General features: G+C 35.9%; 1 protein-coding gene across 2 annotated transcripts in view; it reads right to left on the bottom strand.

Moving 5' to 3' along the window:
• Positions 1–1,551, bottom strand: part of MAPK14 (mitogen-activated protein kinase 14) — a 1,171,379-nt gene extending 1,169,828 nt beyond the window's left edge. For both annotated transcript variants that reach the window (XM_044076538.1, XM_044076537.1), the window contains exon 1: positions 1,020–1,551. In XM_044076538.1, the coding sequence (XP_043932473.1) occupies positions 1,020–1,135 (116 nt within the window). In that variant the 5' untranslated portion in view covers positions 1,136–1,551. The remainder of the gene's footprint in view (positions 1–1,019) is intronic.
• Positions 1,552–22,521: the final 20,970 nt, after the last annotated feature.

The following is a 22,521-nucleotide window of genomic DNA, read 5'->3' on the forward strand; positions in this document are numbered from 1 at the left end:
AATAACATAACACAATACAGGAAGGCACTCCATTACTTTCTGTAATACTACACATCATAAGGAATTCGAATCTACATATCAATAATAGCATAACAAATTACGTGACTTTTAAAAAGCCCCAGTTCCTCTCGACACTGAAACAGATCTCAGTTCCTCTCAAATGAAGGCACCTGATTTACACCTTCAGGGAATTTGACTAAACGCTACAGACACTAGAAGTGAAAGATTACATTTCCACAAACCGACAGCCCATCCCATATAGAGCAAAGCTTAGCTGGCATCAGCATGATCTAAAGCTGACTGACTGCTGCACGCTTATCAAATCCCTGCAGTTCCAGTAAATGACAGCAGGACCTCACAGCAAAAAACACTGCTTCACACAGCCTCTCTCATCCAACAGTTGCGAAAAAAAGCAACGAGTGTGCATTCAAGTGTAACTGTGTTCAGGGATTGCCTCACCGGGCTCATGGATCCTAGCACTATGCAGGTGTGCACAGCTACATGTCCAACAGGAATCCAGTGCAAAGTAACTGCTCTGATGCAATGTGCTGCAACACAACACTGACATACCCAAACGAGTAACCAGCACCACTAGGCAACTTCAAAAGCAACAGTAACGTTTAAAAAAAATACAGCATGAGTAAGTCCAACGAACACTGCACCCTGTACTGTCACTCTAAGGGATCGTGACCTGTAAGGGTAACAGAAGCCATTACTCCAGTTACGCACCACAACAGGCATTCTTAACCTAAGCTGTCATCGGAAAAGTTGTACATTCGTGTGTTGGTGGGGGAGGGCACCCTCTCCCATGCAAACATTCCTATACTTGTATCATCAGACAACAAACAATTCGGTCACCGTGAACAGTGGCTCTCCAAATGCTACACAAATCGCAGTTTCTCCTTCTTCAAGATTACTCTGAGAAGTACATCTTCTGCCCTAAAACTACCCGAGGGCTTCCCTGCACACCTTGCTGTCTTGCCAAACACACTCTGTACAGCTGTCACAACCGTTCTTACCAGACAGATCCATAAGCACCGGACCCCACAGGGCTCAGATTCTGGTATCTCACGGGAACCTCCCAGATAGTCTTGTTCAGTTCCTGCCGGTAAAACGTTGGCCTGACTTTAGACATGGCGGCGGCTACAGCCGCTGCAACGAGAGGGGAACCGTCACCCGCTACCCAAGACCCACGCAATCACCTAGGTCCTGAGAGGGACAACCAGGTCGCGCGCCACTTGCAACGACCGTGCAACGTCCCCCAGCTCCTAGCACCCACCTGCCCTGCAACGCAAACGCGAATTCCGGTAACAAGGGCAACACCGTGGGCGGGCCGCCAGCTGCAAGAGGATTATCAGAGCACCCACGGGCACAAGACAGAATCCAAGAATTTATAGAACAATCGCCGGGTACAAGCCGTGCACAAAACAGGAGGTCAACAATTACACTCCCAATGCAAACTCACTGAATAGCTCAAAACTTGGCTGCAAACAATTCTCGCATCCTCCCCTAACACCGCGAGATGTCACTATGTGCTGCCGGGCAGAGAGGAAAGGAAACTTCTGCTCCCGAGTCGTACGCCTCCTTTCTGAAACGACCTGCGTCCCTCTGGTGGTAGGAAGCTGGAAATGCAGCTTAACTTTGTCACTTCAAATCTCGTGATGGAAGAGTTACAGTAGTAGTAGTAGAACGAACAGATTCGTACACCTCACCTTCTTAAAGCAAGAAATTTGGACAAACGCCCCAAAATAGGGACACTTTTTAAATACTGCTATTACAAACTTAGAAAGTTCATAGAATAATAATATAATATAATTAATAACATAATAATAGTCCATTAAACAACTATTAAATCCAGGACAAGCTATCATCCCTTCACCAACCCACCTAAATCCCAATCTAAGCATCTCTGCACACTTCAGCTCTCATTTCATCAACTCCATCCTGTCATTAGTAAACAGCAGTACCCATACCTCTCTAACCTTAACCACAACCACTGCCTATGAATCTGTAGCTTTCTCATTTCAGCCCATTCAGACCTCATATCTCAAGAAACTCCTTCTTCAACTGAAACTCACCAGACTTGCAGTAGATAAACTTCCAAGTGAATTTCTTAAAATGGCAGCTGACTCCATTTCAAATCCAGTTTCAGTACTTATTAATCGATCCATTACTGAACAATACGTACCTACCCTTTGGAAAATCTCTCATATTATTCCTCTGCACAAGGGTGGCCAATCCACCAATTTATCTAACTACAGACCCATTGCCATACTGTTCTCTCTTAGCAAAATACTGGAAAAATGCATTCATAATCAACTACCGTCCTATCTTATACAAAATAACCTTCTCTCTAAATCCCAACATGGCTTTAGACCAAAACATAGTACCACAACCGTCCTATTAAGTTTTACTGACACCATTTCCCAACATAGAAACTGTAACAACCTCATCTCTTCTATTTTCTTGGACCTTTCTAAAGCATTTGACACTGCGTTCCATCAAAAACTTCTTGAAGATTTATCATCTCTCCATCTCTCGCGAATATCCATTACGTGGTTTCATAGTTGTCTATCCGACTGCCAACAAGCAGTTATCTGGAAAGATGAGAAGGTCATCAACAAAGCAGTAGTAAAAAAGTACATACTGCTGAAACCATACGGTGGGTGTCATACATTCCTCTTCCCATAGTGTCATAACCATATTGGCATAGCTATTGGCACTAGTTTCAGCGGTATGTACCTTTTTACCGTCGCTTTGTTGATGACCTGTTCTTCATTTGGACAGGTCATGTGGATGACTTGCATAGGTTTCATTCAGATCTCAATGCATCCACGTCCTATTTTAAGTTTTCTCTTTTGTTTTCAGAAACATCAATTACGTTTCTGGATGTGTTGCTTAGTCAAGACACTGATGGTTGTTTGAATATTGGAATTTTTAGAAAATCCTGCTACAACAACACATTGTTGCATAGATCTAGTATGCACCCTCAGTTTGTCTTTAAGAATATTGTGAAAGGTCAGGGTATGACAGCCTCGAGGCTTAATGCATCTAATGCTGGTTTTAATTCTGAATTACTTGATCTTAAGGAACGATTAGTTGTGAGAGAATACAAAGGGACAGAAGTTGATAAAATATCGGATACCATTCCACAGTATAGGAATGAAACAGCCCGGCCCTATTTTTCTGAGGGAACATCACAGCCTAATGTAGAACCCAGACAAAATGTGTATAATAAGTTCTCTATACCATTATTTTTTACAGCTGATACATGGGAAGTGACTGATGTTATACACAAACATTGGGGTATTTTGACCAGAGAAGAGATTATTAAGAAGATTATTGGTGATAGCCCAAATTTTACGTTTAAGAATAAGAAGAATTTACATAGGCTTTTATATTATCCTGATGATTGCACTGTGACGTCCACTGACACTAGTTCATTGACATTACCCTGTGATAGCGGCAATTTTTGTGGCTATCTTGACTGTAATGGGTTTTTTGATCAACCTGATTTTATTTTAGGGTAGGAGCTTAGCCCACTGTGTTGTCTGTCATGCGTTCTATGTGAGCAAGATGGATCGGGCTTTGAAGGATAGAGTTAGGGAGCATCTTTACCATATACAGAAAGCATCTTTAAATAATGCCGTATCCAAACATGTTTTAAGCACTGATCCAAGTCATGGTTTTCACTTTGTAGTTATAGATAGAACACCCATTAGTGTTAGGGGAGGTGATGTCAGAAATTTTACAGAGGCAAGGGAAATTAGATGGATTATTAGATTAAGAGCAGATCAGGGGCATGGACTTAATGAGAAGGTTGCCCTTAAACCCTTTCTGAAGGGATGTAGTCTTAGAAGGTAATTATTTCTGTAGGATTAGTACATAATGTTTTTATTTTTGTTTTTGTTCTTATTTAATAATTTTATATATTACGTATTTTTATGTTATATCTTTATTGTTGTGTTTCTTGTGATTTTTAAAAGTGAGGGAGTTTGTGATTGGCTGACCTCTGATTAATGTCCATATTTAAATGTTTTAATTGATTCCATTGAGTGTATGGTCTGATGAAGCATTTGTGAAAGCGCTTACCAATGTTTAAGTCATTAAAGTTTACATATTTTATGAGTTCCCTGGTGGTGCATTATTCTGCTGGTTTATTTGTTTTATTCAAATAACAAAGGGCTGGGAAATGTAAGAAGCTTTAAACAGCTTATTCAGATAAACTGATAAAACTGCAAAAATCAGTGGTCGAAATGAAGAAAACGTCTGAGTATCCAACTGCTCAAGAAGAGCTGTTTCACAAAATGGTAGTGTTAGAACAGAGCATGCAAAGAAAACCTGAGATTTTCTGCTCTACCAAAGAAACTGGAGAGAACAAACTGTATTCATTTTATGAAGACACAAATAAGTAATTTGACTCATATTCCACAGCAGAATTTGTTAACTGAAAAGGCAAATTATATGTATGTTCCAAACCTGGCCATGAGAAAGTAGCCAAAACCTGTATTAGTAAACATGCAATCATACTAGCAGAAAGAGTTGATGTTGATAAAACTGTGGCAGAAGGGCAAAATATTAAAAACTGAAGACAGCAGAGTGTTTGTGGAAAATGATTATTCACTGTACACCAGACAGAAGTGAAGCAACATTATCCCTGCAATCAGGAAATGTTGAGAGGCAGGTGTGAGATTCAAGCTGCTGGATTCAGCTCTCTTCAGAATATTCTTTCCTGAAGGACCAAAGTCATTTTTTGATACAGAACAGGCTATGGAGGAAATACAAAAGTTTATCCAACAAAAAGTGAGCCATCAAACAGTGGGGGGCTCTGCTTCTAATTCTTTTGCTAATAAATCTCATTGACAAACTTTGCAAGTGAAACCTTTTCCAATGCTCCAAAAGAAAATGCTTGAGAGGCAAAAAAAAAGCACAGGAGTTGACTAGAATAATTGGGAGTGCCTTGGACATAAACCAGAGCCTGGGACTGGGAGCTGGAGGTGAACAGGAAGACCATCAACTGTGAAATTACTGAATATATGTGAGACTATAATGCATTACATTTGTGAAGCATGGCTTTACAGAAAAAATGGATGAAAAAGATTGGACATTTGTTAGTTTTGTTAAACTTGTGGATGGAGTGAAAGGCATATGTCCTGCTTCATGGCATTAATGTTTTGAAGGACACTAAAAGGAAAAAAAAAATAACTGTAACTAAAAAAATTGTTCTTAACAATATGTGTATAAAATTTTCATGATATATCATTAATCATTTTTATGTTTTGCCAAACCATTATACATTTCACACACATTTACATTATGTACATATTGCTTCCAATGTTTTTTTTTTTCATTTTTTTTTTATAATATATTAAGAATAAATATATTTTAACCAAGTTACAAAAAAAAAATCAAAATTAAAAATTAAAAAAAAAAAAGCAAACACAAATTATAATTAAACCAAAACTCAATAATAATTTGTATTATTTTTCTTATTTCTATCTAATCCAAGAATCCAACAATACACACATGATGGATGGAATGTGGATAAAATAATATTAAAGATTTGTTCCCAAATTTTATGCTGTTTTATACTTTCTTCTTATTTCTATATATAATTTCATTAGTAAACTAATATTCATAATTACAATCTTTTTTTGTTTTCCAAATTCTCCGATTGGAATATAAAAAAATCAATTCCCAGAGAGTGTTGAGAATATCATCAATTGAGTAAAGACCAGTTTTTGTTGAAAATTTTCATGATATATCTTGCCTGTTATATAGTACGGCATTTTCAGTGATTGTTGTGTGTCATAAAGATGTGTAAGTAAACAAGTCCTTTTTTTTTTCTTTCTTGGTTTTAAGAAATGTAGGCAGTACAATATAAAAAGAGAAGAAAGGCTGCACAAAAGCACCTTTAAGTTAATATGCTGTAATCTTGGGCTTTGGGGATGGGGATGGGATTATAATGTACATAAAGTTGAGATTGTTTCTCTTACTTTGCATAGGCAAATGTCTGGATTAATGACTTTGGCTTAATATAATAACATTTTCAATGTGTGTGCATGTGCGTGTGTGTGTGTGTGTGTGTGTGTGTGTGTGTGTGTGTGTGTGTGTGTGTGTGTGTGTGTATAAGAGTGCGGGCTTTAAAAATAAGAGAACACTGTGACAGTAATAAGAAGTTTTCCTTTGGAAAATAAATATTCATTGTGAAATAAAAAGTATGCCGCTGAAGGCATCTGTATATTCTGTTCCTATGTTTCCAGAAAGATAAGCTGACTGCACATGCAGGTAAAATATCTTGAGAATTCAGGGTTTTGTTTGCTGAGTGAATTGTAAAATTAAAAGGTACAATGGCAAGCTGCTTAGTAAAAAATAAAGTTTGAAATTATTAGAAGTGAATAAGAGCAGCTTTCCTGGTACCTAAATATTTCAATGCATTTACTAGAACAATGTATAATTTACTTTTATTTAAAGATAGCCAGTGTACTTTTTATTAAGGCTAAACATTAATGGTTCCTGAAAGCACACAAGCTGATTTTCACATCTGGGAAGGGAATAAAGATAAGGCAAGAACAGGCAGTGATTAGTGTAAGTAGGAGAACAAACTGTAACATAGCCCTTATCATGAATAACCATAATTTTATGTTAAGTAATGCCTGTAGGTGTAGCTGTCAATCTGGGACAATTTGTCCTATCAGGAGAATTAAACTTTATTATTTGAAGATGTACATAGTTCTGTGTGTTTGTTTTAAGTTAATAGGATACGGGTGTTGTGATGACCCACCATTGGACCAGTAATCAAGGAGCCTCAATCCTCATCACTGGCATCTTTGGGGTGATGTTTACTGGGAGGATAACAGGTAACACAATATTTCCAGATGCAGCTCTCTGCATCAAGTGCAATTTCCCTTAAGAGCACACAGAGGCCACAGTCAGTCTGGGGCTCGTTCCTTTTTCTCCAGATCCCCAGTAAGACTCCCCATTGGCACAGCTATATAGTTGAGTCCTTAGCCATTGTTCCAAGCCAAGTCCTCCAACACTCTCTCTGTCCAACCAGTGCTTTGTGTCCCTGCCCAAGTAGCTGACACACACACTCTTGGAGATTTGATTTGCACACACACACACACACACACACACACACACACACACACACACACACACACACACACACCTGGGAAAGGCTGGCACAGGTTTATTAGCTATGCCCTATTTTGCCCGGACTATAAGGTCATTACCATTACCACAAGAACACCTTGACAGCTACTTTAAGGTCCTTAACAAAAGGTACCCAATCTTACTGTGTAATATTAATATTAATACAAATGATAGTATGACCAAGAGCAATGCTGTTAGGAGTGGCCCACACAGTGTCACCAAATAAATATGCAAGTACTCTCAAAACTTTAGTATCTTTACAAAGATCAGCCACAATGAAAGGTTTAAATATATTTAATAATAAATAATAAAAGAATGAGAAAATACTAAGCATATATTCTTAGCTATCTCAAAACCCACAAGAAAACCAGGTCACTTGCTATATTTATACTCTGTCTCTATACTTTGGAATTCACTACCTCTAGCTACCAAGTCTATGCCTGGCCTAACCCATTCCAAAGCCTCTTTAAAAAATCATCTTATAAAGCTTGCCTGCTGCTCAGCACTTCCTCTTCTTCCACACTATCATCATCCTCCTCTTCTGCCACATTTCAATCCTTCATAGTCGGCAAGGTCCTAAGGCTCTTCTAGCTCTTTCTCTGTTTCTATACCATACCCTTAAGCTACTGCTCAGGCTGTATTGCTTCTATTCTTTTTAACTCTTTCACTATCATGCTGCATCACTAACTTTCTGGCTATTATTTTCCTAATGGAAACTAAAATTCTGTTTTTTTCATGTACTATAGCAGTCAATGTCACAAATTGCTCTACCTATGTACTATGTTTTGGACACTACATCACATATAGTGAGAGTGACTATTATTGTCTATAATGTTTTTAAATTTATAGAATTGTCTAGATGTATAGTATATATTGTAACATCTTGTAACATAGTTTTCTTTCAACTTATTTTGTATAGTATTTATAATGTGATTTGTATATTGGATTTTACTGTATTTTTATTGTACTGTATGTGGAGCTTTTCTCCCTGGGGCTCTGCTGAAAATGGGCTCTGTAGACCCAGTCAGACCACCCTGGTAAACACATGTTAAATAAATAAATTATAAATAAAATTCACAGTAACATCAGAGTTCAGAATCACAGGAAATATTTAAAACAATATTGCAGGACAGGCTCAGACAAATAAATAAAATATCTAAACTAAGCTTCACTATATTCCTGATTTAATCTAAAAAAATTGTAATATCCCCTAGTAAATTACTTAATAAATCAAGGCAGATGATGTGGTGAATAGTTCTTCTTGTTGTTATCAGTTCCAAGACAGAATACAGAATGCTCTGTCTCACTCAGAGACTTCTCAAAATAATATCTAAAATATTACTGCTGGGATAGCTTGCAGAATGACATCATTTCTGGTCATCTGACTTCTAGTTCTCATGCAAACACTCACTGCTGTCAGTATTTAGCATCTACCTGTAAAAATACACAGACAAGGGATTTTGCTCAGACCTTTGGCAGGTGCAAGAAGTCATAAAACAATTGCATCCCTTCATGCTTCCAGAGTAGCAATTAGTTCACCCCAAAGACAATACAGAAAGCTTCCTAGTGCAGACTCTGTATCTCTGGCAGCATTCAAACCCGTGAGATCACCTCTTTATGACAGAGCCTATAAAGTGATTTAATTTCAGATATGTTTCTAAAGTTTGCTGGATTGAAGTTAACCCTCCAGTTTCCTATGTTAAAACAGATACATTTAAACAATTACAATAGTGCATGTACATGTCTGTTCTCTGCAGTTGGCACACTGTGGTTATATTTCAAACACAGCACTTTACAAATACATTTTCAACATATACATCTGCACAAAGCAGTTTGATATACACATGATGTTCTAATACATTTGTAACACAAGCATCTTACATAAATCATGTTGATATTCACAAATTACATAATTATTTACAAAATGCCAGCTAGCTGTGCTGGCAGTACCTTCTTTTGTCACATGTGTGTTCTGGGAGTGGGTTTGTTTTTTATTTGATGGTTTTCGTTAAAACAAAATGTCTTGTAAAATGTGACATAGGTCTAAATGGAGATGACAAGAAATAACTGTATAAAAGATCAACCTGCCAAACATCAGTAAAGCATGTAATATAGAAGCTGTAAATAGGCATTTAAAAATAGTCATATATAATAGGTTGGAATAATAACTTCTTATCTTAATGGCTATACTCTCCATATTATTTTGGAATGTGAATTGCCTCACAAGGTAAGCTTATTGAAATCCAGAGTTCAAATAGCAATGCTGCAGGAGACACATTTGGAAAGAAGGAAGCATGTGAATGTGATAAAAAAATGGATTTCGGGATGGATTTGAGGCATGATTATACCAATTGCTAGAGAAACTCCAATAGGGATAGAAGTGGGAAAATATAATAATGGTAGATTTGTGGTTGTAAGGGTCTACTGGCAAGGAAGGAGGATTACACTGGCATGTATTTATATTCCATCTAAAACTGCTATTATGGAACTTAAGAGAATTTTTGGAGACATAATCAGCTTTCAGCATGGAATATTACTTATAGCTGGGGACTAGAACTTGGCTTACAACAGGCAGGATGCACCTGGGGAACCATGAAGCGAGCATGTAGTAAAAGAGGGTATATGTTTGAAGAAATGTATGAAAATATTTGGTATGGAAGACATGAATTCAGTAGTAGGAACTCTTAGATAATTTACATATTATTCCCCAAGGTAAAATAACTAGACTAGACTTAGACAGAAATTATATTTTACAAGAAAATGTGTATTTAATTGAAAGCATTGACACACATCCAATAACTATTTCATATCATGCATCAGTAACAAAAATAAAAATGTAAGGTAATGAAGTAAAAATGAGACACTGGTGCTTCCCCAGCTACCTGTTAAAAAGAGGGGAATTTAAGTAATGGGTAGTAGAATTATTCAAGACTTATCAGGGAAGATAGAAAAAAATTCAGAACTTATAGCTAGTTATTAGGATGAAATAAAAGTGGAACTTAAAAAAGAAAAAAAAATGAAAATGGAGCTTAAAATATGGTAAACATACAACAAAAGGAGGTGTGGGTAAGAAGTAACAGGAATCAGAGGAGCTGACAAATGTTAAAGTATTCAAGAATAACCAGAGATCCTGTAGAGGTACTAGGGATATTTCAGATTTTTTATGTAAATATGTATAAAGCAGGGAAGTGTGGAAATCAAGAAAGAGCCCAAATGTAAATATTTATGGAAGACTTAACTATGCTAAGGGTAGAAGTAGATGGGGTTCAACAATTAACAGATAAGATAGGATAGAAAGATGAGATAAAACAATGACATATAATAAATATGTAGGAAAGTGTCCAGGAATGTATGAAACCAAGAAGGAAGAAAGTAAAAATATCTATAAGGTATTGTTTAACAGTATCTTAAAAGAAGAAGCACCAACACCATGGAAGAAAGCTGTGGTGGCTGTAATACCTAAAGTTGGCAAAGACTCATCAGATCCAGCTTCATATATGTCCATTTCAATTTTAAATCATAATTATAAATTGTTAATGTCTATAATAGCTAAAATAATGGCAAAGGTATTGTCAAAATTGCTAGAGATGGATTAATGTGATTTTGTGAAAGACAGGAAAACATTTGATAACATTAATAGAACACTTATGATCCAGAGGGAAGCAGAATATAACAAAATGCTGCTGTTGTTGGTGAGTCATGATGCAGAGAAAGCATTATGGCATAAGCTGGGATTTCATGTTTAGTGCAGTGGAATCCTTTGCACTCCATGATGCAATAATAAAGTTAATTAGGATGATATATGAAGGATTGAAGGCAAAAAATAAAGTGGGAGGATTTCTCTCCAGAAAGTTGTGTCAGAACAGAGGAACAAGGCATAGGCATCTTCTTTCCCCTTTGTTATTTGCTTTACATTTAGAGACATTGGCAAAGGAAACAAGGGACTTAGAAATTGAAGGATATAGTTGGTATGGTAATCAAGAAAAGTTGGTCTCGTTTGCAGATAATATTATTTTGTACATGATAAAAAACAGAAAAGGACATCTCAAATTAATGAAGATAAAACAAAGGCTATAGTTGTAAACTATGCACCCAGACATGAATTGGTTCAGCCGTACCCATTTTTATGGGACAGAATAAAATTAAATATTTAGGAGTATGGATTAAAAAGCATTCTGTTATGGCAGCTAAGGATAGGTGGGAAGAAGCTAAACAAAAGATAATATGAAAACTGAGAAAGTGGAAGCCCTTATTTATGGACATGGATAGCAAGATACAAGTAGTGAAAACATTTTAGTCTTTTTAGTTATATATACAGGTCAGGCATATTTTTATTGACCAGATGAGAAGTTGTGGGCAGTAATTAAAAAAGAGAGAGTTGAAGGACCTTATCTGGGAGGGACACAGGGCAAGGGTCAAGTGGGATAAGTTGATCCTTCCAATAGAGCAAGGTAGTTTAGGATTACCTAATTTGAAGAAATAGTTTAGAGCTACACAGTTAAGGATCATATACATAACAGAATTAGAAAGTTCTAATTCAGAATAGAAATGGATGACAATGAAGCAGGGAGGAAATTCAAGAAATAAGGAGAGACTGGGATTTTGGATGCAGTTCCTCAGGGAGAATAACAACAGCCAGGCAGAATATTATATTCTTAAAATAGAAGAAGGTATTTTAAGAACTAAGCCAACTTGAGAATGGAGAAAATAATTTTTGCCAATCAGAATGACTGCAATTAGGGGTACAGATAATGGAATTTACTGGAGAAAACTGGCAAAGGAACAAAGGTATTGGGAGTTAATAACTAGAAAGGGAAAAGTAATATAATGTGAAGAGGCCAAGAACACATTTGGACTGCAGGTTAGAGATTGCCTTCACTATCAAAGTTTGATACCAGAGTATAAGCAAAGAGTAAGGGATTTGGGAATTATCAGAAAAAGGTCTGCTCTGGTAGAGTTTTAACTGAATCTAGAACAGAAGCTGATGTTAAAAAGGAATAATTAATAGAGCATATAAAATATTGCACAATAACTATATGAACCAATCGGGGCAGGTTACAAAAGATTGGGAAGAGAGATTGAATAAGCAAGTTACAAGGAAACTGGTAGGATATATGTATGGCTTGCAACAAAGTCTAGAATATGTAGGATTTTTGCTTGAAAGTGTTTGCACAGGTATTTTTATACCCCAAGTAGACTCCAAAGAATGTTTCGAGTAGATGTCAAATGTTGGAGGTTGATGGGGAAGAAAGAGATAAATGGGAATATATGTTTTGGGAGTGTAATGAGTTGGCAGAATTAAAAAAAAACAAATCCCTATAGAGTACACTGCCACACATATTCGGTGAGCGAATGGGTGAACTATGGAAATTATTTTTTTTGTTGAGCTACAATATGGGATCTGAATTACCTTGACATAGCAATGCCTTGTTAAGTTTAATTCTGGTGGCTACCAAAAAACTAATTACTAGAAAATGGATATCAAAGTCTAAACCAACTGTTTTCTGAAACACTGAATATTGTAACAGAGATAAAAGAACAGAAAGTGGGATATTTAGAAAACGGTAGAATCAAAATAAATACAACAAAATCTAAATTGTGAACAATATATACAGAATAGTGTTTTGGAGGAGGAGTGAGGTATAAGGTAAGTCAGGAATTGAGAAATTTATGTAACGTTGGATTGATGATAATTATACAAAAGACTGCATGGGATGTATAATATTTGTAATTGGGCGCATGTTAATATGGTCTGTTGTTTATATAAATGTATGTTTGCAAATGTCTTAAGTGATAATTCATTAAATGTGTTAAAAAGTTTATATTTTTAAGTTTAATAAGTAGTAGAACATGGTATAACTCTTTGAAGGCTTTAGTCTTATCTATGAATACTCCTCCTGCGTAGAGGCTATTATACATATTACTGTAAATTACATAAGATGCTTTGTAAGTTGCAGACTTGGTACTGAAACCCTCATTAAAGCCATGTTTTACATCTATTGAAATTCCATATATAATGTTTTTTAAACAACTTTATTTATTCATTATTTTGAATTGCAACATGACTTCACATACATTAACAACAGAAAAAAAGAAAAAAATTTAGTAACGCTTTCCACTATGGTATATAGACATCATACATAAATAAAACATCTTCTAAAGCTGTGCTAATTACTTTACTTTATTTTTATACATTACAATGTACTCTGATACTTTAATTCCTGCCAAACTGCTTACTTTAGTTATCTGCTTCAGCATTGTTTTGTATATATTGTTCCCTAATAGACCATTTATATTTCTGAAATGTACTTTCTATATCCTTTCATGATCACATCTTTAGATTTTTTTACAGTATTTTTGTACTTTTTTACAGATGGTTTAATCTTGGATTTCCAGTTTTGTATGATTTATTTATTTATTTTTAGCTGCTAGTAACTATAAACTTAATACAATTTTATTTTGACTTGGCAGTTGTAAACCTAGACAGCAACTTAATAAGGTAATTTCCATAGTTATTGTAATATGTCCCTTTAGCAGTTGTATCAGGGCATTTTGTAAGGAGTTTTTAAATCTGCTAACTTCACACATTCTCAAAATGTGTTCACAGTTTCCTGTCTCATTCCCTTCTCATCTCTATATCTGCTTTCAAATTGAAACATCTTACGATGTCTACATGAAATATAAAAGTACACATGTAAACATTTTCAGGCAAATAACCTAAATCTTCTGAATTTTTTAGTCTGTCAAGCGACCATACAAATATCTTCCAATTATTATTTTGTAATTTGTCAATGTTCAACAAACAAGCTGCCTTACTGGCATTCAGGTAGTAGTGCCCTGTTACTCTTCTTTTGGCAGTCTATCAAAGCTCAGAGCTCCTCCCACTACCTGTCTGAGGGTGAGCAGGACCAATCACCTGGCAGTATAGAGACTACCTTTCAGACCCACAGACAGAACCCTTTAAGTTTTCAAGTGCTTTTATAAGAGAAGGCTCCTTAGAAGACTGATCATTACTCTGGATCTCTTCAGCCACTCAGCTCAGATAAGAAATCCTTTATTGTTTCTATTTCCTCCCCTGCTTTTTTCTGTCAGTGCTTGGGTAGTGTATTTTGCTGCTTTGACTGTTTTTCTTATTAGAAATTTGGTAAATATTTGGATCTTTAGTTGACTGCACAGTATAGGTCTTGTACTGTTTATTTCTCTTTCTTTTTTTAAACAACAAACATCGTTATTAAATTATGACTTATGACATAGGCCATCATACATTTATATAAAAGAAAACAAACCATATTAACATAATTTTAATTACAAACATTATACATCACAAACCATATTGACATAATTTTAGCTGCAAACATTATACATCACTTATAATCCATTCAGTCATTGTCAGTCAAGCATTACATAGCTTATTCAAATCCTACCTTCTTTTAAACCTCATTCCTCCTCTACATGTATTGTTCTCACAATTCTCATTTTTTCTGTGTAATTTGCTCCTACCCTTTTCTAAAGATCACAATTCTAGTTGTTTTATCTCTGTTACTATATTCACTACTTCTAGTAAAGTGATTTAGACTTTGATTTCCATTTTCTAGTAATTGCTTTTTTTGGCAACCACCACAATTACATTCAGCAAGGCCATACTATGTCTAGGCAATTCCAATTCTGTATTATAGCTCACAATATTTTTTCTTAGTTATATCAATTTGCTCACCCAGTATCTCTGACAGAGCAGCATGCAGGGAATCTTTAAAGTTTGCCAACTCATTATAGTCCCAGAAAATATGTTCCAAATTACCTCTTTCTTTCCCATCACACCTTCATCATTTGCTGTCTACCTGAGAAAAAATTCTTTGGAGTCTAGAAAGTCCATAGATATTGATATCTATTATTTGTTTATAGGTTCATAGGCAAGTAGTAGGTTAGCTGCCCTCGTGGGCTATTTTAAGTCTAGCCAGGTTCCCTTCTTGTGCTCACATTAACCAATTTTGTTAGAGTTTGACCTTACCCATCCCACAGTGGATAATTATATTTTACTCCTAATGAGAATAACTGGGATCATACCATAGATAATTTGCGGGGACTCATGTGGGGAATATAGTATTTAGGGGCTGCTTCTGTCCATTACTAGTACAGGAGTGGTCTTGATGTAAATTTACTGTTTCCGATACATACATCCAAGTTGCGCTTGAATATGGACAGGGATGAACTTTGTTTTATATGGATGGGGAGTCTGTTCCAGAGTAGCAGTATCTTCTGCAGAAGAGGTTTAGATCCCTAGACTGAGTACTTCTGATGCCATTTGACTTGGTGAAGTGCAGTAAATCCATCAGTACTGGGTTGGAGGATGCCCTATATGCCAGACACAGGTCACCTCTTAGCTGTCTGTAGGATATAGAGTATAGTGACAGAGCTTTAAGTCATCAATGGAGGACATATTTTTTAGGCCTTGTATCCTTTTAGTAAGGTAGCTCTGTGGGTATTCTAGTTGTTGCACGTGTCTGGACAGATACAAGTTAAAGGGGCTATTATACTAAATGACTGTACTAATGAGGGCGAGTAAAAGGGGACAATAAAATCCCTAAATTCGCAAACAATCCCTTTGTTTAAAAGCCATGCAATATAAAAGGATTTTCTTATAACAATGGACATGTTGGTCAGAAATGAGGGCGCTGTCTATAAATTCCCAAATCTCAAACAACCTGGTCAATTGTTAAGGACTTTTTGTCAATGTGGTAGTTCTCTGGGATATATGACTTCCCAAAGGATACAGTAAGACATCATTTTCATATATTTTACTGATCAGGTAGAAGTTTGAAATAGAGGGAGTCTTTTTTTTCCATTTGGTATTTTTTTTAACAAGAAACATATTTATTAAATTATCACTTATGACATAGGCAATCATATATTTATATAAATGAAAACAACCCATATTCACATAATACTACTTGCAAGCATTATACATCATAAAACATACTGACATAATTTTATTTGCAAACATTATACATCACTTATAATCTATTCAATCATTGTCAGACAGACATTACATAGCTCATTCAAATCCTGCCTTCTTTTAAACCTCATTCCTCCCCTGTATGTATTGTTCCCACAATTCTCATGTTTTCCTATGTAATTTGCTCATACCCCGTTCTAAATATCCCAATTCCAGTTGTTTTATCTCTGTTACTATAGTCACTCCTTCTAGTACAGTTGGTTTAGGCATTGATTTCCATTTTCTAGTAATTGCTTTTTTGGCAGCCACCATAATTAGACTCAACAAAGCCTTAATATCTCTATGCAATTCTGATTCTGTATCATAGCTCAGAAAAATAATTTCCCTAGATACACCAATTTGCTCACCCAGTATCTCTAATAGAGTAGTCTGCAGGGAATCTTTAAATTCTGCCAACTCATTACACTCCCAGAAAACATGATCCCAATTACCTCTTTCATCCCCATCACACCTCCAACATTTGCTGTCTACCTGAGAAAAAATTTCTGGCGTCTACTTGGTGTATAAAATGCATATGTAAAGATTTCCAAGCAATAATCCTAAATCTTCTAGATTCTGTTGCATATTTGGGAGATTAAATCTTCTAGACCTTATTGCATATTTGGGAGATATACATATATCCCTCCATTGTCTCTTTGTCAATTGCTTATCCAATCTCTCTTCCCAATCATTTCTAACCTCCTTTGATTGATTCTTATAGTTATCATGCAATATTTTATATGTTTTACTAATTATTGTTTTTTTTATTAGCAGCTTCTGTTCTAGATTCTACTAAAAACTCTACCTGTGCTGGTCTTCGATTTAGGATCTGCCTATTTCTTTCTCTTTACCTCTACTCTGATATCAATTCTTGATAGGATAGGCAATCTCTAACCTGCAGTCCAAATAAATTCTTGGTGTTTTCCCATTATATTACCTTTCCCTCTCTCGCTATTTGCTCCCAATACCTTGGTTCCTTTGCCAGTTTTCTCCAATAAATTCCAGCCCCCTCTTGCATATTGTCTGTATCCCTAATTGCAGTCATCCCTACGGGCAGACTCTCCCTTCTCCATTCCCACATTGGTTTATTTCTTAGAATACTTTCTGTATGATTATTGTTATTCTCCTTATAGATCTGCATCCAAAATTCCAGTCTCTCCTTGTTTCTTGAGCTTCCCCTCAGTTTCATCATCATCCCTATGAATTATAGGTTTCTGCTGGTTCTCTGTATAGGAGACTTAACTGTGGAGCTCTGAAATACCCCTTCAAATCAGGTAATCCCAATCCACCTTGTTCTATTGGAAGAATCACCTTATCTTACTTGACTCTTGCCATCTTCTCCTCCCAGATAAAATCCTTCAGCTCTTTATTCCTTGCTATCCACAACTTCTCTTTTGGTTGCTAAACATATGCTTTAGAGTTATTATCAAAAGCAGTTGCTTAACAGCAATCTTTTTAAAGTCATGTATATTATCGAGGTAATCCCTTATTTTCTGTTTAGCATTCTGTAGTTGCTTCTCTTCTTGTTTGGTGAGATTCACCCTGTTCTGCAATACTTTAACATTTGTCAGTCCCTCTAAATCATTTTTGTTACTTCTTAATGATATCTCCCTTGCTCTTATTTCTACCCTATTTTTAAACTCCACTTTAATTTTATCTCACTCCCTAGCTATATTTTCTGAAGAAATTTCTATCTTCACTAATAGCTCCTAAATAAGTTCCGCTATCCATTCCTTAAATGTATCTTTTCAACTGACAGGTGGAAAAGCACCAGTGTCTCAGTTTTACTTCATTATGTGTGTTTTTATTTTAGTTATTATTGTTGCATGATCTGAAATAGTTATTGTGTATGTATAACGACCTTCTATTAAATGCACATGTTCCTGTGAAATGTAAATTCTGTCTAGATTAGCCCAGTTTTTGTATCTTGGGGAATAATATGTAAATTCACTCTGAACTCCTAGTACTAAATTCATATCTTCTATGCCAAATATTTTCATAAATTTCTTTAGAAAACTACCCTCCTTTGTTGTAATTCCCTTCAGCCCCCCCAGACACATCTTCGCTGCTACAATCAAATTCCAGTCCCCACCTAGAAATAATATTCCTTGCTGAAAACTGATCAGCCCCTTAGCACTACAAATTTACCATTATTATCTTTTTTATCCTCTTCTATCGCTATTGGAGCTCCTCTTGCAATTAATATAAAATACTCCTATTTTCCTTTGTACCAGGTATTCCACTGAATAACCATCCTGAAAATCTTTCTTTATTAAATTCACATGTTCATTTCTTTCCAAGTGTGCCTCCTGAAGCATAGATATTTGCACTCTACATTTTTAATATAGTTCACTATTCCTTCTTTTTTGTATTTATCTGTAAGATGAATGATCTTTAAAGACATTACAGAAAGCATACTTTTTTTTGAAAAGTTATTATTCCCACATACTATGTATAACAGCTTTTTTGTTAAATGTCTCTTTGTAGCTTTTGTGCTATATGCATATAAAGTTTGGCAGCTTAATCTTTTATACAGTTGTTTCTTGTTATCTCCATTTGAGCTTATGTTACATCTTACAAAATGTTTTGTTTTATTGAAAGCCCTCAAAAAAGCACACACCTCCAATACCCCCTAAAACCTATTAACTTAATAATAAACACAAAACTATCTACACCTTCAAATATTGAAGTTTTACCCTCCTAATATAAACTAATCTTCCAAACTAACAGCCACACACTCAAACTTGAGATAACCTAAAAAAAAAGGTTATCCATGCTAAGACGCATGCTTCTACTAAGTGCTGTCTGGTTTTGTCTTATATTTATAGCTCTCTCAGCTGGGAAAATACTTGAATGCTTTCAGAAAACATTTTCTCCAAGCCATTTTTCTTTATCAGATTGTCTCACAGAGACACGAGAACCAGATACAAAACTGCCAAGCATACATTTGTTTACTAGAAAAAAGCCTTACAATATTCAATATATTTTTTTGTTTACTTGCCTTTTCTTAAAACTTGTTACTAGATTCAGCTAATGACCCAGTCATTCCCATATGGCAAGAATGAGAAAAAGCAGAAGAAGGGAGAAAAAAAAACAGAAGCACCTATTTACATTAGTTTCCCCATTACACTTAAAAATAACCAAGAAAACTGGAGTAAGCAAAGAAAATCATGCACTATTAAAATAGTACAATTAAGAAAAAATGTTTTACTTATAGTTAACTTTCTCCCTCTTCTTCCCCTCTCCTAATGACATGAAGTAGGGCATATGTTTTAGAATCGAGTCCCCTACAAATTTAATAAAGTCCAAGAAAGTCTGATATGTCCATATTTTCTTGTTCTGTCATGTTTCACAATTATAATTATTGCTTTGTAATCCCACATTTGTCAATTTCCAAGTTACTGGTGTTATTCCTGTCCATCTCCATCTCCCAAATCCTGTCCCTGCTTCATTTCCATTGTACTCTTGATTCTTCTAGTCAACACTTTTTTCCTTTTGTCATTGAAACATCAGAAAATGCTTCACTGGCACAATCTCCCAGTGGTCTTTATTACCAGATGAACAAGAAGCAGAATCTCCTTCTGTTTCACAGCTCACTTTTTCTTGGACAAACATTTATATTTCTTCCTTAGCATGTACTTCATCAAAAATGATTTTTTCCCAAAAGGGAACATATTTTGAAGATAGCTGGGTACAGCTGTTTGAATCCCATGCCTGCTTCTCAACATTCTCTGAAAATGGAATAAATTTACTCCTCTCCTGCCTGGTGTACAATGAGTAGTCATTCTCCACAAACACTCTGCTGTCTTCCACTTTTAGTACTTTGTCCTTCTGCCACAGTTTTATCAGAAACAACTGTTTCTGCTGGTAAGATTGCATATTTACTGTTAAAGCTCTAGCTTGCTTTCTCGTAGCCAGCTTTGGAGCATACACATGATGTGCCCTTTCAACTAACAATTCCTGTTGTGGAATACCAGTCCAGTTGCTTATTTGTGCTTTCATAAAATGAATACAGTCTGTTCCTTCCAGCTTCTCCAGTGCACCAGAAAATCTCAGGTGTTCCCTACATGCTCTGTCCTGTAATTGTATTATGTTTTAAAACATCTCTTCTTGTGGAGTCTCATATTCAGCCAGCATTTTCTTCATTTCAGCCTCTGAATTTTGCAGTTTTATCACCTTATCTGAGTATCTGTTTAAAGCTTTTTTCATTTTTTTCAGCCTTTTATTGTTAGAGTTGATATACCCCATCATTGCTTTGTTTATTTTGATCAGGTTTGTGTGCAGTTGCCTTCTGTTTTCCTCTAGGTTACTAGAAATCAGATCTGGAGCTCGCACTGCTTTTTGCTGAACAGCTGCAGTTCTCTTCCCAGTCAATGTTTCTTAGTCACCTTTGTGGCTGATTTTCCTCCTCTGTATTTCTTTTTCCTGGCATTTACCCAGAAATTTAGGTCCACTATATTTTTCTGCTGTGTTTCTGTTTTCACACTGGGTGAGCTAGAATTAAGCTGTTATTCAATGTGCAGCTATCTTGGAAGAATCCCCACTAGCTTTACTGTATGCCCTGAATAAGAAAACACTCCACATACAGATTCATTTAGATTGTAGTTCAGACTTCTGAATGTAGATGGAGGCTTTAAGTTACACTCTGGTCCAGTATCAAACTTAAACATAATAGATTTTCCTTTCCTGTACAGTTTTTCTGAATAAACTTTATTGGCATACTTACTTTCAGACTTTTATCACATTTTATTGCTTTGTTATCCCTGTATCTGACTTGTCATTGCACATTATGTACAGAAGTAATTTTTGCAGTACTCAGAAACATATCAGTTTTTACATCATTGTCTGTCTGTAGAATATCATTCCGCCTTTGTGACTTTTTTCTTTTATGACACACTTTTTACATAAGGGTCAGCTACAGCGCATATCCAGCAAACTTGATTTTTTGACTTATTGCCTGTGTTATGCTTACAGCCACAGTTAGTGCATGTGGTATTGAGGGTACCAGCCTTATATGTTACCCATTGTGATTAGCACTCTAATCTGTGATTAACATATTTTGCAGTTAGAGAGTGAGATTATGGCATCTTAGGTATTACTTTTTATGACATATAAAGATTGTGCAGCTAGTATATTTATAAAGAAGTGTAGCAGTTAGTGAACAGGATTAAAGCTATGAGCTGTTAACAAGCTGCATCCTGTGGTTGAGGGTTTGATTCCCTCAGCTCTCATTTGCCTACTATGTAACCTTGAGTAAGTCAATTAATCAAACAGTGCTATCGGGCAATTTGGACTTTGGGCTAGACTCCTTAATGGTCTCCTAGATGTCATGCCTAGTAACTAGCAATGAACTATGTGGGATGCATAGGTAGGTTCTCCTGTTCAGCCCCTCAGAGGGTAGGCAACATTTTTTCAGCAATTTTTTCTATTTTTAAATGTCAGTTTTGACCAGAAGTGTCACTGTTTTATGATCATGCTTATAAGTGCCAGTGACAAGAGTTGAACCCCTGACATGGAGCTGGATGTCAGTGGTTTACTGCTTATCTGTTGCTAGACACCATTTTGGATAACATCTTAAACTGGCACAAGTAGTGCTGTTGATTTTTATTTTTATTATTTTTATAACTTTCCAGCTCTGTTTTCTCCTTGTTGTTAGTTTCTGTGCTAATTTTACACACTTCCATGGCATTAGTTTGAGATTTAACTGCACATTCACATCATTTACTCAAATAACACATTTGACACATTTCTGTGATGTTCTCAACTGTTAGGTGTGATTCTCTCAACACCCTGCCTCTTTTTCAGTCATTATTTATGCCTCACAGAATTCTGCCTGTAATTAATGGCACAGGCCTCCAAGTTTCAATCCATACATCCTGTGTCTTATTGCATCTATAGGGTGTTGAGCCACATGGGTTCTAGTAAAGAACAGGTATCTGATGCATGGTGATCCTTCTTTGGCTCATGGTGTGCTTGGAATGTAGCTTTCAGGACTGCCAAATTGCTTTCCCCTTCTCACTTTTTAAACACCTTGTGTCATAGGCAAACCTACATTTATATCATTTATATGAAATTAATCAAACCATAGTAACAAGTTCACATTTACAAACATTATAGGATATATAACAATATATGCAGTGGTGGTTGGTGACTTCAAATTAATGGGGGACTGCAGGAGATAGCTGAATGGGTGGGGCCAATGGGAAGGGGTGTGGTCAACAAGAAAGGGGTGGAGCTATGCTCAAAACCACAACTGGAACTTTAATTAAATAGGCTGCCCTGGGTGCCAAACCATCATTATGAGTGTCCAATCAAGACAAAATGAAGTGTAGAAGAAAAAAATATTTCAGTGCATTGTTTACATGACAACTTAC

The sequence above is a fragment of the Protopterus annectens genome, chromosome 7.part0, assembly GCF_019279795.1.
Source record: "Protopterus annectens isolate FY-2018-M chromosome 7.part0, PAN1.0, whole genome shotgun sequence".
Classification (NCBI taxonomy): Eukaryota; Metazoa; Chordata; order Ceratodontiformes; family Protopteridae; genus Protopterus; species Protopterus annectens.